Source organism: Bubalus bubalis, chromosome 2 (assembly GCF_019923935.1).
Source record: "Bubalus bubalis isolate 160015118507 breed Murrah chromosome 2, NDDB_SH_1, whole genome shotgun sequence".
NCBI classification, from domain to species: domain Eukaryota; kingdom Metazoa; phylum Chordata; class Mammalia; order Artiodactyla; family Bovidae; genus Bubalus; species Bubalus bubalis.
In genome coordinates, this window is record NC_059158.1 from 69,948,732 (window position 1) to 69,964,138 (window position 15,407).

The 15,407-nt window shown below is 39.2% G+C and overlaps 1 protein-coding gene across 11 annotated transcripts in view; it reads left to right on the forward strand.

The window, feature by feature from the left end:
• The first annotated feature begins 391 nt into the window (after nucleotides 1-391).
• The window catches only part of CCDC141 (coiled-coil domain containing 141), a 213,691-nt gene continuing 198,675 nt past the window's right edge, over nucleotides 392-15,407 (forward strand). For 4 of the 11 annotated variants that reach the window (XM_044932914.2, XM_044932920.2, XM_044932926.2 and 1 more), the window contains exons 1-2: nucleotides 392-709; nucleotides 3,062-3,184. In XM_044932914.2, the coding sequence (XP_044788849.2) occupies nucleotides 608-709; nucleotides 3,062-3,184 (225 nt within the window). In that variant the 5' untranslated portion in view covers nucleotides 392-607. The remainder of the gene's footprint in view (nucleotides 710-3,061; nucleotides 3,185-15,407) is intronic. The other 7 variants (XM_044932936.2, XM_044932942.2, XM_044932931.2 and 4 more) reach the window with 3 other exon arrangements.

The following is a 15,407-nucleotide window of genomic DNA, read 5'->3' on the forward strand; positions in this document are numbered from 1 at the left end:
ATTTTGTGGCTTAGTCCCAGAATAAATACCAGAACTTGTTTTTAAAGTACATCTTTTGGAGTTTGCTTTGAATCTATACAGTGATGGTGAACTTTGAAACCAGCCAGTCATTAACCTGGGTATCAATCTTTTCAAGATTTTTTTAAGAAGACTTACAGACTTAAAAAAATCTTGAAAAGATTGATACCCAGGTTAATGACTGGCTGGTTTCAAAGTTCACCATCACTGTATAGATTCAATGGCTAAAGTATCTTGGGTTGTCAGGATGTAATTCTTTTTCCATTTGCTATCAAACATCAGCTGATAGGCAGAGAGCTAGAAGCTGCCCTCTGCGTTTAAGATAATGGCCAAAATAACAGGCGCTCAGTATTACCATACTAGGGGTGTGGCGATTCTCTCCCGTTCTTTCCTCTCTCTCTCATGATAAACTCAATGAGGTTGTCTATTTTTAACCTCCTGTTCTTTCCTTTTGGCAGAGTAATCAGTACGAGCGGAGCTCTTTCCCTGAATGAATCCAAGTAACCCCAGTGGTTGCCTTCTGAAATGAGAAGCAGCCACACATCTGCACAGAGGCTGTCCGACGTGTAAACTCTGGTTGTAACGCACCATGTCCAGCCAAGAGAGTCCTGCTGTGGAGTTTTCTACAACGACAGTTAGTTCAGTAGCTGTGCAGGCTGGGGACTCCAAAATCGTTATAGCTGTCATAAAGGTAAGCAGACAACTTCCTTTTATTCTCTGTGGCTGTAGGCTTCTTGCTCTGCTGATAATCCTAAGAAACATTCCACAAAATCAGCAGTACACAGCATATAGAAAATAACCTAGCAAGTACATCGTAATGCTTCTTTAAATTGGCAACTGAGAGGACCCTCTAAGTTTCAGCTAGTTGCTAGAGTTTCTCTTTCAGTTAGCCATAAAACATCTACAGCAGCTTGATTTTTCAGAAAAGCAATAACAAACCCTATTGTACACTTTCAGTTTGGTTTTTAAAGACAGAACATTTGTGACCACAGGTTCGTGATTGCTAGGCTTAAGAGTCCAGTGGACCTGTGAAATGTCTGTGATTTTTGAGAGTGGATGTGATGAAGGAGGCAAGAGATAAGGGGCGGCATTGTTTTCAGCGTGACGGAGCACAGGGAACTCCTAACAAGAGACAGGGACGCTTGCCCTCTGCAGCTCTGGTTTTGACATGGTGAAGGCACTAGTAAATCCTTGTCACACTGGTGAGAGAATGAAGACCCTACCAGGGAAGATGCGAAGGGCATGTGTCTAACTTGCCCTTAACCACAGGAAACTGAAGCCACTTGGGACTTAAAGGTTTCTGTATGTTTTATGTCAAGCAGTTTGCCCTTTGCAAAGATGAGCACACATCTTTAGGTTCAAGAATGTATGCATGATTTTATTCCCTATGAATATGTCCTATGAAAATTCCTGAAGCCTTTTGCCTGGATTTAGACAACTCACCACCTCAAGAATTCAGGGTTTAATGAAGGGAATCAGTGCTCACCAGCCTGTTACTTTCAAGACCCCGCCAGGCTAAACCGAATGAATTTTCTGGCCTTTTGTAAGAAGCATGGGCAATAAAGCCTGTTCAATTTCACTTAATTGCCGAAAATTTTATATTATTTTGAAAATTCGAAACAGGAAGGCAGTACTTGACACTGAACAAAATGATTCAGTCTAGAAGCACTGAAAGCACGGAATGCAAAGTGTTCCTACCAAGGCCGCTTGCCCAGGGCTCTTGAGACTTGGTCTCACAATAACAGGGCCTCTGCTGAGTCCCTTGACCTCTATTCTTTTCAAAGGCAATGGATGGATGTGGAAAAAAGCCAGAAGCAAAAGCAGCAAAACTGATAACTTGCATGTCATTTTATGATGCTCTGAGTAACTGCAATATCAGCAGTGAGGGAAAAAGAGGAAAAATTGCTGTTTTTTTTTTTTTAATTCACTTTTCTTTCCCTCAAATATGAAACATTTATTTGAGTAGGATGAGGAAGAATGCATATAGAATAAATGATAAAAGAATCAGGGCTAAATTGACAGTAAGAAAAAAAAAAACTAAAATTAGACTGGAAACTCTTAACTAAAACTGTTTTTAAGAAAGTTCCCTCCATCCTGCCTCCTCAGCTCCCTAAGTTCACTGCTGTGCTGTTTGAAATAAACTCCAAGCTGTTCAAAATGGAAAGTGTGTCTTAATAGAAGTGCTTGTGTCTGATTTATGTGGGCTTCTGGTTTCTAAACAGTCTCAGGGTACTAATGGTCTAGGATAGACATGTAGCTTTCTCATTTCTCCTCAGCAATTCACTTAGCCAAGAGCATGTGCCCGCTACTTCTTCCTCTTGCTGAATCGATATTGCTTCTTAAAAAAGCAATTCCTTAGGAAATGCAATAATGAATTACATCTTGGGGCAGGACACTGAAAGGGCCCTTCATGTGGAAAACAAGGTGAGTGCATTCAAATGGCAGTTGTCACACATCCAACTTCACTGATATTTTTGTACATGCTTTAGTGAATATTCAACAATAAAATTTGAAAAATATTATGTTTTAACTTTGAAATAAACTAAGAATCACTTGCTTCCTCTGCTCTTTATTCTTTCTGATTGATTCAGCAAGGTTAAAGACACTAATCAGCATAAATTACATTTATGAAACCTTTTCCGTTTGGTGAAGTTCACACCTTACTTGCTCAAATCACTATTTTTATAGAATTTTTTTTGAGCAAGAGAATGTAAACTTGTGTGTTATTCTATAATTTTTTACTATTCAATAATATATAACCTATTGTAAATGTTCCTCATTTGGTAACTTTTAATTTAAATCTAATATGCTAAGAGAAAAGAATTTATCCTATGAATGAAAAAAAGAAAAGCCAGGGCATGGATTTATGTTAGAACTGTTCTGTTCTAATTTAAGTAAGACCTATCTCTACAGAAAGGTTAAACTCTTCACAATGTAACTGGAAGCTCTGAAAAAAAAAAAAAAAAGGAAAGGAAAAGGAGAAGGGTGAAAGGGAAGGAGTAAGGGGAACTAAAAGTGCATTTTATTTCATTTTTATTTTTAGTGTGGCAAATGGGTACAGCTTCAGTTGGCTGAATCACAGCCCAATCTTCTAGAAATTGGAAGCAATCAAGATGAAACCAAAAAACTTCTTCATGATCATGAACTTCTTTTGGCCAAACTCAAGGTAAGATATTAGGATATGAAGCAGATACAAAATTAAGAAGAAATTAAAAGCTATTTCTTACACTTCCCCTTGATTCTCCCTTATGTCACTGACCTATGGCTATTTTAACTTCATGCCAGATAGATAATGGAAAAACACTATAGTTGAGCAAACACCAACATTGGAGAAAAGTAACAAGATTTTTTGTTTAAAACTATCCCTAATGTGATAGAAAATATGTAGTGATAATATTTTCACTGTGGATAAATAAGTACTTTCTTTTTTCCTGGCTGCCTCCATGAAAAAAATTCCATCATTTCCATTTCATGCAATGTACTGTCAAGCCACAACAACAGATCCAAACTTCTATTGTTAATGATACCTGCTGGCAAAAATAATTTAGAGGGTTTTTCCCTCTTGAACTATTGAAGAGATCTGATTTTATATTTATTATTAAGAGTTCTTGAAACCAAAGAATAGTTTTAATGAAGAGTTATTATTGCATATAGGTTGTGACTATTTAGTTAAGAGCCTAAAAACAATATTGGTTTGAGATTGCCAGATAAGATATCTAATCAGAGACAGGAATATAGTTTGTGGGGTCCAGCACAGAGTGAAAAGCAGAAAGAAGCTTTTTCTTGGCCTGTCACAGTGTTTTAAAAATCTGTTATTTAATGTCTGGCTCCTTCAGGCAGGGGAATACGTTGGGGTCAGTTCTGCTGCTGCTGCTGCTAAGTCGCTTCAGTCGTGTCTGACTCTGTGACCCCAGAGACGGCAGCCCACCAGGCTCCACCGTCCCTGGGATTCTCCAGGCAAGAACACTGGAGTGGGTTGCCATTTCCTTCTCCAGCCCTTCACAGACCCGGGGCCTCAGCCCCAGCTCAGTGTACAGGGTGTGGACCTCCCCAACCTTTCTGAGCTGTGCCCTGACACCTGCCAGGGCAGAGAGCAGAGGTCATGGAGCAGGGGCAGGGGAGCAGACAGGATAACAAAGAGTTTCTCTCCCCGGAGGGATGGACCACATGGTGAGTGAGGCTCCCATCCCTCAACACTTCCTCTGTTGCCATTGAACTTAACTTGCAGAACACACAGTCAAAGGTAAAATTGTTAAGAACTTCAAGACAGTAATAGGTAAAACATTAAACCCCAAGTAGTTTCTCCTTCTGAGAATGGAACCCAGTGCAGCAGTGAACCCTGTGAGTGATAACCCTCGTAGGCAAATGAGTGTCATTCCTAAAATCAAAGAGGCTGGATTCAGAAGTCTACAATGACTAGGTATTCTGTGTCATTAGCACTTTAATGTTACTTGCTTCTTTGAACGTCTAGGCTGGAATTTACACTTGCTTTCTAGATTTAGAGGCAGAGCTGATAGGCATCTGACAAGTACCAGCAGCAGTAGTAAAAGTAAAGGATAAATCAGACTGAGAAGTTAAAGAATTAGTACTGGAGCAGGAGGGTATTAGAGTCCAGAATTTATTCTCCTGTGTAGATAGCTCCTTGTCTTTCAAGGTAGAAATCCCTGGTGACCAGGAAGTCCTTCGTATATCTTAAAAAACACATGCTGATGTAAGCAGTCATTGAACCAGGGATCAAAAGACTAATTTTGCTTCCCTGGTGTCTCAGATGGTAAAGAATCTGCCTGTAATGCAGGAAACTTTGGTTCGATCCCTGGGTTGGGAAGATCTCCTGGAGAAGGTAATGGCTACCCACTCCAGTATTCTTGCCTGGAGAACCCCATGGACAGTGGAGCCTGGTGGGCTGCAGTCCCTACGGTTGCAGAGTCGAACATGACTGAGCGACTAAGCATGCACACACATGCCAATAGCTAGTTTAGTTTGGCTAACAATTCAAGGTTTTGCTGCTACAGAAAAAGCTCAATTTTATGACTTGTGGAAATGCAACACTTCCCTACAATTCTTGCTCGTCCACAGAGGTTTACTTTCTCAAGGTCTCCTGTGTCCCCAGCCCCTTCATACTTTCCTGCCAACTGTTTCTGAAGTCAACCCAGAAGCTGTATGTCTTCCCCAGGTCCTGCTAACCGTCCATGCCCAGCCAGCCCTTTCAGGTCCAGTGATGGGCTGTGCGTGGTGGGGAAGCTCACAGCAGCCTGGGTTTCTCGGGCTACCTCTTTCCTCCCAGCCCTATTCCTATCCAGACCTACAATTCCAGGGAGAATTCTTTCTTAAGCAGAGCAGTTCGTCTCTCCTTAACAATTGTGCTCAAATGTGCACACCTGAATCTACACAGGAGCACAGCTGGAAGAGGGTTTTCTATTAATGGGATTCATGCATAGAAGGTGCTTGTGATTCTCAGTTGTAAAGTCTTGTCCTTTAATGCCAGTCTTCTGGACCTTAGACTTTTATCTGTAAAGATGATTGGGAAAGGATGAATCAAAGGTTTGTATCTATTGTGGATCTTGTCTTGATGTGCAGTGGAATAGTGGAACCATTCTTCCTCTCTGCCTGTGGGTCTAAGAACATGAGGTCTTAAGTACAAAGACCTTTTGACTTCCTGCAGATCTCTAGCCATGACCTCTTAGTATCCATTTCCCGTAGCCTCTCCTAACCCAACAAACCAGCCACTTACCCCCAAGAAATTTTTAGTAGTAGCATCATCTTGGTTAAAAAAAAACCAAGGAATCTTAAGTCTGTTTCATATTTGCTGACAAAAGACTTTTTTAAATAAGAGCAACGTGAATTCCATATTGTAAATGGCTGGAATAACTTGATTTACCAGTTATTATGTTGTTAGGGTAGATACAATCTTAACCTGTAGCAGGAAATTGTTGTACCGAGTTATTTTTAATATAAGCTCTTTGAATGATAGGAACATTAGCAGTTCAATAAGCCAATAATATTTAATATTTAATGTTCACTCCAGTGTTTTCCCTATGCACAGGGCCCTGAGATTTGTTCTAATTATAAAGAAGAATGTACTATTAGGAGTATTGGGAGGGTGTAGGAGTTCTGTGCTGAGTCCACTCTGCTTTGGACAAAGTAGTTAGCCTTTCTGGTCTCAGGTTCTTTATTTGAAAAATTGTGATAGTAATTGATACCTTCAAACATCTAAAAAGGAAATCTGGGGGGGAAATGCAATGATTTACAGAAGTGCTTGCTGCCTTGAAAAGAAAAGTAGTTAATTATTCTGTTGATAATTAATATATCAGAGAAATTTGGGTATTTAATTTTATAGGGAAGCTATTTTCTGCCTTCCATTAAAATTATCTCAAATTCCAATAATTTAGACTAAAGGGAAAAATTCTGGTGACACAGAATTTGTTAGAGTGTTTCTAATGTTGGTAATGTCTATGCCCCAGAGACCTTATTTTCCTTTCAACAGAGTACTTAACCATTTCTATGGAGTGTCCAAAGAGAAATATTTCCCTAGTTTCAGTGGGGGAAAACATAAACATGTGGAGAAAATATTCATTCCCTAAAGGCGTCTAGATTCTCAACCCACACTCGATTATTATTTTAATGAGAAAGAAGGAATTCAGGAAAGGGAAGAGCAAAGTGTAAGCAGGTAACAAAGATCTGTCTGTGGCCCCTGTCAGCACCACATCCTCAGGTGGCTCAAGGAGGAAAGAAGGGTCAGAAATGCCTGAGGAATGTTTCTGAAACATTCTGCCCCTTATCATCTGACTTACTGCTAACTGCATTGCTATTGTGCAAAGGAATCACAACTGTGGTGTTGTTTAGTCGCTAAGTCACGACTAAGTCTTTTGTGACCCCATGGACTGTAGCCCACTAGGCTCCTCTGTCGGTGGTATTTCCCAGGGAAGAACACTGGAGTGGGTTGCCATTTCTTTCTCCAGGGCATCTTCTGACCCAGGGATTGAACCCACGTCTCCTGCATTGGCAAGTGGATTCTTTACCATCTGAGCCACCAGGAAAGCCCAACTACAAGAGCCAAGAAAACCTCTGGACCCTGGCTCCTGTATTTGTTTTTAATATATAATATTAGCATTCAGTGAAGAATGACCCTTTAAAATATAAAACATGAAAAAGTTCAAGTTTTCTAACTTGACTCATAAAACTATTGACTTCCTGATTCCAATTTCATTTCTGACCCAGTGAATGTTTATTTTTGTCCTATTTGTCTTTACTTAGTTAAAAATGAATAGTCAAAATATATTAGTAGTAGTAGTCCTACTAAAACTTATTTCTTAAATAAGGAATAGTGTGATTTTTCTCCTGTAAACTGCTATAAAATATGTAAATTCATATTTAGTGTGAATGAATCATTTAAAAAATTTTTGTGGTAAATTTGCAATTTCAACCGTCTTTTTCATTTTTTAAAATTTATCACTCATCAAGGACCTATGATGTATTTAGCATGGATAAAAAGAGAAAATGAAATATAAAGACATTAAAAAACTAATAGTTTAGTAAAAGAAATAAGACAATAACACTATTCTAATTAGAAGACAAAAGGTAATAAGTACTGCATGCATTTATTTATTATTTTTTTATTGGGGTATAGTTGCTTTACAATATTATGTTGTTTTCTGCTGTACAAAAGAGTGAATCGGCTATAAGTATACATATCTCCCTTCCCTCTGGACCTCCCTCCCACTGTCCCCACCCCCATCCCACCAATCTAGGTCATCAGAAAATGCAGAGCTGAGATCCCTGTGCCATGCAACAGGTTCTCACTAGCTAGCTATTTTACTACATGGTACCGTATATATGTCAGTCCCAATCTCCCTATTCATCCCACTTCCCACTTCCTCCCACCACATCCACCCATTTGTTCCCTATGTCTGTGTCTCTTTTCCTGCCCTGCAAATAGGTTCATCTGGACCATTTTTCTAGATTCCACATATATGCGTTAACATATGCTCTTTGTTTTTCTCTTTCTGACTGACTTCACTGTGTAAGACATCCATGTCCATCCATGTCTCCACAAATGACCCAATTTTGTTCTTTTTAATGGCTAAGTAATATTCACTGGGTATGTACACCACAGCTTTATCCATTCATCTGTCAACTATATTTAAATACAATTCAGTGGCATTAATTGTGTTCACAGTGTTGTGCATTACAGCTATCAACTTCCTACCCAAGTTTTCATCACCCCAAACAGAAACTCTGTACCTATTAAGCAAAGATTCCCACTCCCTTCCCTGGTTAATCTCTCTAATCTACTTTCTGCCCTTAAGAATTTGTCTATTTTAGGTATTTCATGTAAATAGAATCATATAATGTTTATCCCTTTGTGTCTGGCTTATTTCACTTACCATATGTTTTCAAGATTCATTCATGTAGCAGGTATCAGAATTTCATTCCTTTTTATGAATGAATAATATTTAAATATATGGATATGCCACATTTTATTTATTGATTCATCTGACTATGGACACTTGGGTTATTTACACTTTTCAGATATTGTAAATAATCCTACAGTGAACAGTGGTATACAGGTATCTGTTTGAATACCTGCTTTCAATTCTTTTGGAGTGGAATTGCTTGGTCGTTGGGCTTTTCTATGCTAACTCTTTGAGAAAACACCAAATGTTTTTCACAGTGGCTGTGCCATATTACATTCCCACCAGCAATGTGCAGTGTGTTCCAGTTTCTTCACATCATTGCTAAACTTGTTATTTTCTGTGTGTGTATTTGAGTGTGTTTAATTATAATCATCCTATTTGATGAAGCAGTATCTCAGGGTTGTTTTGATTTGTATTTCTCTAATGACTGATGATGTTAAACATCTTTTCATGTGCTTACTGAACAGTCGTATACCTTCTTTGGAGAAATGTCTTTGCCCACTTTTTAATTGGGGTGTTTGATTTTTGTTATTGAGTTATAAGAATTCTTTGCATATTCTGGATATAAATTCCTATAAAATTCTCATTATAGGATTTGCAGATATTTTCTCCCATTCTGTAGATTATCATTTAACTTTGTTCATGATGGTCTTTAATCATATATTTTAATAAAGTAAGACTGTGTGACTTGAATTATATATATTTACATGTTGAAAAAAATTTATAGGATGTGTGTTGTGAATGTGATAGAATGCTTTAGGACAGGGTTGGAAGAAGAATAACATATTTTACAAGATCTGTGTTATAGCAATGATTTACCCTAAATGTTTACTTCATATAGGAGACTTGTTTTCTCTCCTTTCTGTTTTCCTGTAAGACCCACAAGTTAGGAAATTCTTCTCTCTCAGAAATGTTGGAAAAATGCTTTTGGCCATGTCTCCTCTTCCTATAGGAGTGAGGGGTACTGTGTTAACAGTTGGTGAGACTAGGGCAAGTGTCCAGCATGGGGAAGCCAGCCTCAAGGGCTCTCTCTGCAGACCATGACTGCCTGTGGCTGCAGGTTCTCTACTCTTTCTGCCTCTGCTGATTTGGCCAGATGTCCCTGCATGGCAGAACAGGCCACAGTCTGGCCTACACAGAGCAGCCAAATACATGTCTATACTTCAGACCCAGTTCTCTACAGAGGCAGGTCCCAAGGACTAGGTTTTAAAGAAAATAGTAGAAAGTCAAATCAAACCTGTCCTCCAGTCCAGCTTTGCCAGTAACAACAGCAGATATTTTGATCCATATGCTTGGATTCAGATGTCTGTTTCTCAATTGATTTGGAATCTTGAGGGGAGAGAGGTGAAATTAATTGTCACCTTCCAAATTCCGGCACTTAACCTATCTGTGGTTTAAAGGAATCTGTGTTGTAGTGTTCTCTGCATGTAAAGTACCTGTCATAGTTTGCTGATCATTTTTACAAAGGTCATGGAAGCAATACGGACCCAGTGCAGGGTTCTTGGGGGAGTGGCAACTAGTGGGCGGTATGATTTCTCTTTTAGGCTTTTGAGAATAGAGGGCTTTTCCATTTAAAAAACAAAAATATTATTCTCACAACTAAGAAACAGCAAAACGTTCTAGTGACTCTCCCTGGCTGACATAGCACTTTCCTAGTAGTGTACAGGGTATTTCTTTTCCCAGACATTCAATTCCAGTGCACAGTATGGAGCTGTGGGGTGAAGTAGAATTTCTTTAGAATAGAAATAGAATAGAATAGAAATAGCATTCTTTGATTTTGAAAGTGCCATAGGCAATCTTATAAAATATTGTTTTTATGAGATAAGTTGGCTTAAGAGGCTAAAGAGTCTATGCCAATAGGCTTCTCAGACATGAAGTAAAGGCACATTAAGATTTGGGCTAAGCAGCCCATACTGGTTTGTCTATAGAATATGTCCATACTTAATGAAGTGTTGATTTGAGTTAATTTACTAGAGGGGAAGGAGTTCTATAAGGAGACATTTTTGTCAGCACAGAGACTGAAGAGTAAAAAAAATTGGCAAAGATACCCTCTATCTTGCCCGTGTCTTGGTTTAGCAGTCAAGGTTGGGCTCCTTGGGAGAAGCTGAAGGGTCCATGGGACATATGAAACAGTCATCATATTTCTCTGTGGCTGGGACACCAAGTGACACAGAGTCAGAAGGAATTGAAGCTTTTTCCACACTTCTGAAGGGAACAGAGAAGGGCTCGGTTATAGCAAATACTGATTTGACAACCCTGGAAGGACCCAATATTTGGCAAGATATAGTAGATTAAAGGTGACCATGATGTCTTTGGCACTCCTCCCATTGAGAAGTGGGGTCTAAGTTCATTCCCTTAAAACCGGGCAGACTCTGACTGCTTTGAGCAAATAAATATAGCATAGATGATGATGCGGTGCCAGTTTCCAGTCCAGTCTCAAGAGACTTTTACTTTTACTTCCTAAATAAATTCCAAATAGTAATGCCAAATAGTCACTCCTGGAACCTAACCTATTGAGTAAGTCGAGGAACATTACAGAGGGGCCCATGTGGAGACGAACTGAGTGTCCCAGCAGCAGCTCTGGCTGGCCAGTTGTGTGAGCGAGGCATCTGGAAATTGGTTCTCCAGACCTGGCTGGACTTCCAACCTGACCTCTACAGAGTGGGCACAAGTATTACCCACTTAGCCCAGCCTGAGAATTAATTGTGAGCAAAATAAATAATGTCGTTTTAGGTCTTCAGAATGTGCAGTGGTTTGTCACACAGCAATAGACAACTGGAACAGAGGGCAACAGCTGGCATCCTCTCAGGATTCTGAAGGCAACCCTCATGAATGGAAACAGACAGGCAGAAGAAGAGAAGAGTTTTCATGGGGAGACAGTTGAGAAGGAGAGCTAGGATTCTCTAAAATGAAAGATGGTATGATACTACTAATGATAGATAAAAAGAAAACTTTGAAGTTGGTGAATGATCTACTCTTAGAAAAACAAAAGCAGATTCAAAGATAGCTGGTATAATGCTAGTCTCTTTGACTTGAATTTGATACTCTTTCTTGATCAGGAGGAAAAAGTCTTTAGTTATAACTCAGCACACAGGGATGTGCGCAAAATATTATGGGTATATTGTGGAAGGAGTGACTAATTCTTCCAGGAAAACCAGGGGAAGCTTGACAGAGAAAGTGATATATGAGCTGTTTTGTAGGTGAGTATGAGTTTTCCAGACATCATTGGCCAATTTAAAGGACAAACAATGAACTAGAGGGAAAATACTTGCAATTTATATGACAACAAAAGGGTTATTATACTCCTTTATATTGATAAGAGAGACAAATAAATATAAATACTAGACTATTCACAGAAGAGAGACAAACTGCCAATAAGCATGTAAAAAGATGCTCAACATCAATAATGCTCTAAGAAATGAAACTAGATAATGATAAAAAGTAAATCATTCATTGTCTTACTTCCTGTTGTTCAGTTGCTAAGTCATGTCTGACTCTTTGTGACCCCATGGACTGTAAAATGCCAGGCTCTTCTATCCTCTACTGTATCCCAGAGTTTGCGCAAATTCATGTCCATTGAGTTGGTGATGCTGTCTAACCAACTCATCCTCTGCTGCCCCCTTCTCTGTCTATCCACTATTATAAGTTAAAATACTGGTAACATCTGGTAATGGTGAGAATGTGAGGAAAGCGGCATTCTATACTGTTGGTGAGAATCTGGATTATCAAAATTATTTTGGAAACTTGCAAGCATTAAAATGTAAAAGGCTCACATCCTGAGACTCAGCAACCTCACCTCTGGGAATCTATCCTTGGAAATAAAAACACTAGTAAAGATACAGATATGAAGTTGCTTTGTTATGATATTAAGCATCTTTTCACATGTTTCTGATAGAATAACTTAACTGGAAACAAAAAAATGTCCAACAATGGGGGAATGAAGTATAAGAAGATTATTTATGTTTCTTTTATACTGTAGGAGAGTATATTGAGCCCTAGGTATATTATTGCTGTGACATGGACAAACTCTTGAGTGTTTAAACCAGTGCTGGTTGGGCTTTACATTGTCGCCAACATATTCCTCTTTGAAAACTTGGTCAAAAGTCAGGATCATAACTAGCATTTTTGAGGTCATATACCTGTAGCTTCCAAGCTGTTACTTAGAAAGTAGTCCTCCTTTAAAATACAAATCTACAAACAAAATGTTTTTACAGAAAGTAGAACACATAGTCCTTAGTTATGAAAAAAAGGGTTTTGGTCTAAGATTTGGACTGAAAAGGCAGAATTCTGATGTTCAAGATATACAAGTGAGGGGTGGCCAAGGTTAGATGATAGCGCAGAATCTACTCACCCCCCACTCCCAATCTTCAATATACACCAAGTTAGATTAAATGTCAGGATAAAAATTTACCTTTTGCATTCTATTCAGATGATAACAGATACTTCTGCTCTGGAAAAAACATACTTAATCAAGAATGAGGGAATTTTGTTTTGTTTATTTAAGTCTACTATACTCCCACCTAATTAGCCTTAGCCATAATGCATCTTGTCTAAACAACAGACTTATTTTAGATTTACTTTAAGTATAAATGTGTAAAACTCAAGATGTTTTCAAATAACATGGCACTGTCATTCTCATGACAAGTCTAGCTATTACTCCTCAGGAGAATACGGCGAACTTCTGATTCTGTGGTTAGACCTATCCTTCAAATGATTAATACCTGAGTCCTCTATCTCCCACCTAACACATATTTGAAGTTCGGGGACTTGACTGAGATTAGAATTTTTGTCTTTAAAAAAAATGTCTTAAAATTGGATACTCATTCTATTTCCAGGAAAGATGGACTGAATACCCTCCACCCTGTCTCCATTAAATGCACCTATAAACCTGGCAGAATGTATGTGTGCTGAGGATGCTGAAAACGAGGGACTAGCACGTAGATTAGGGAAAGTGTCCAGAATTCCAAAGCTCACCAAGCCAACAGTGTTGTTGCTTTTCTTCCCTCTCTTCAGTATTACTCGGCTCAGATCAAAAGCAAATTTACATCCTGAAGAATGCATCAGATATGGACAGAAAAATTTTCAGAAAAGTCTTCTCTTTCAGATCTGACACCTAGAATGAGGACTTCTGTGAGTTAGAAATGGAGGAAATACCTTGATTTTTTTTTTTTTTTTTTTTTTTTTGCCTCATGTTTTCCTATTCTCTGTTCCAACCCAGGCAATTCCCGAGTGTTGGTAAAGATGGAGGCAGTAGGCAGGTGTCTAAATCTCTGAGAGAGGGGATCTTATCTCTGACCAAGGAACCGTGGTCCCCAGTTTAGTCACTCAGTTATGTCCAACTCTTTGTGATCCCATGGACTGCAGCATGCCAGGCTTTCCAGTGCATCACCAACTCCCAGAGCTTGCTCAACTCATGTCCATCAAGTCGGTGATGCCATCCAACCATCTCATCCTCTGTCGTCCCCTTCTCCTCCTGCGTTCAGTCTTTTCCAGTAACACTGTCTTTTCCAGTGAATCAGTTCTTCACATCAGGTAGCCAAAGTATTGGAGCTTCAGCATCAGTCCTTCCAATGAATATTCAGGATTGATTTCTTTTAGGATTGACTAGTTTGATCTCCTTGAAGTCCAAGGGACCCTCAAGAGTCTTTTCTAACACCACAGTTCAAAAGCATCAATTCTTTGGTGCTCAGCTTTCTTCATAGTCCAACTCTCATATCCATACATGAGTACTGGACAAGCCATAGCTTTGACTAGATGGACCTTTGTCAGCAAAGTAATGTCTCTGCTTTTTAATATGCTGTCTAGGGTTATCATAGCTTTTCTTCCAAGGAACAGGCATCTTTTAATTTCATGGCTGCAGTCCCCATCCACAGTAATTTTGGAGCCCAGGAAAATAAAGTTTCTCACTGTTTCCATTGTTTCCCCATCTATTTGCCATAAAATGATGGGACCAGATGCCATGATCTTAGTTTTTTGAATATTGAGTTTTTAGCCAGGTTTTTCAATCTTCTCTTTCACTTTCATCAAGAGGCTCTTTAGTTCTTCGCTTTCTGCCATTAGGGTCGATGTCATCTGCATATCTGAGGTTGTTGATATTTTTCCCAGCAATCTTGATTCCAGCTTGTGCTTCATCCAGCCTGGCATTTTGCATGATGTACTCTGGATGTAAATTAAATAAAGCAAGGTGATAGTGTACACCCTTGACATACTCTTTTCCCAGTTTGGAACCAGTCCATCGTTCCATGTCTGGTTCCAACTGTTGCTTATTGACCTGCATACAGGTTTCTCAGGAGGCAGGTAAGGTGATCTGGTATTCCCATCTCTTTAAGAATTTTCCAGTTTGTTGTGATCCACACAGTCAAAGGCTTTGGCGTAGTCAATAAGGCAGAGTAGATGTTTTTCTGGAATTCTCTTGCTTTTTGTATGATCCAACAGATGTTGGCAATTTGATCTCTGGTTCCTCTGCCTTTTTTAAATCCAGCTGGAAAATCTGGTAGTTCTCAGTTCATGTAATGTTGGAGCCTAGCTTGGAGAATTTTGAGCATTGCTCTGCTAATGTGTGAGATGAGTGCAATTGTATGGTAGTTTGAACATTCTTTGGTGTTGCCTTTCTTTGGGATTGGAATGAAAACTGACCTTTTCCAGTCCTGTGGTCCCAAAACTTGTCATAAATTCACATCCCTTTTTTCTTCCCTCTGTTCTCCCCACTGCTTGGTACTGCAGATACAGTGGTGGGAAGGAAATCAAAGCCCCAGGTTTCAGGCTAGAGGACCAGTAAGAGGGTGTCTGTGGTACATATTGCAGGCATGTGTCAAGCCGGTGAAATGGGAAGACAAAGAAGGTGAGAGAGCAGTCTCATGTTTCAGCTTGATATCTCATGTTAGATAGATGGCTGTCTGATTTTCTTAAAGAAATCCTAATTACTCTATGAGTAGAGAAGGAACTCTAAAGAACCATGAGCTGTCAGATTCAGTT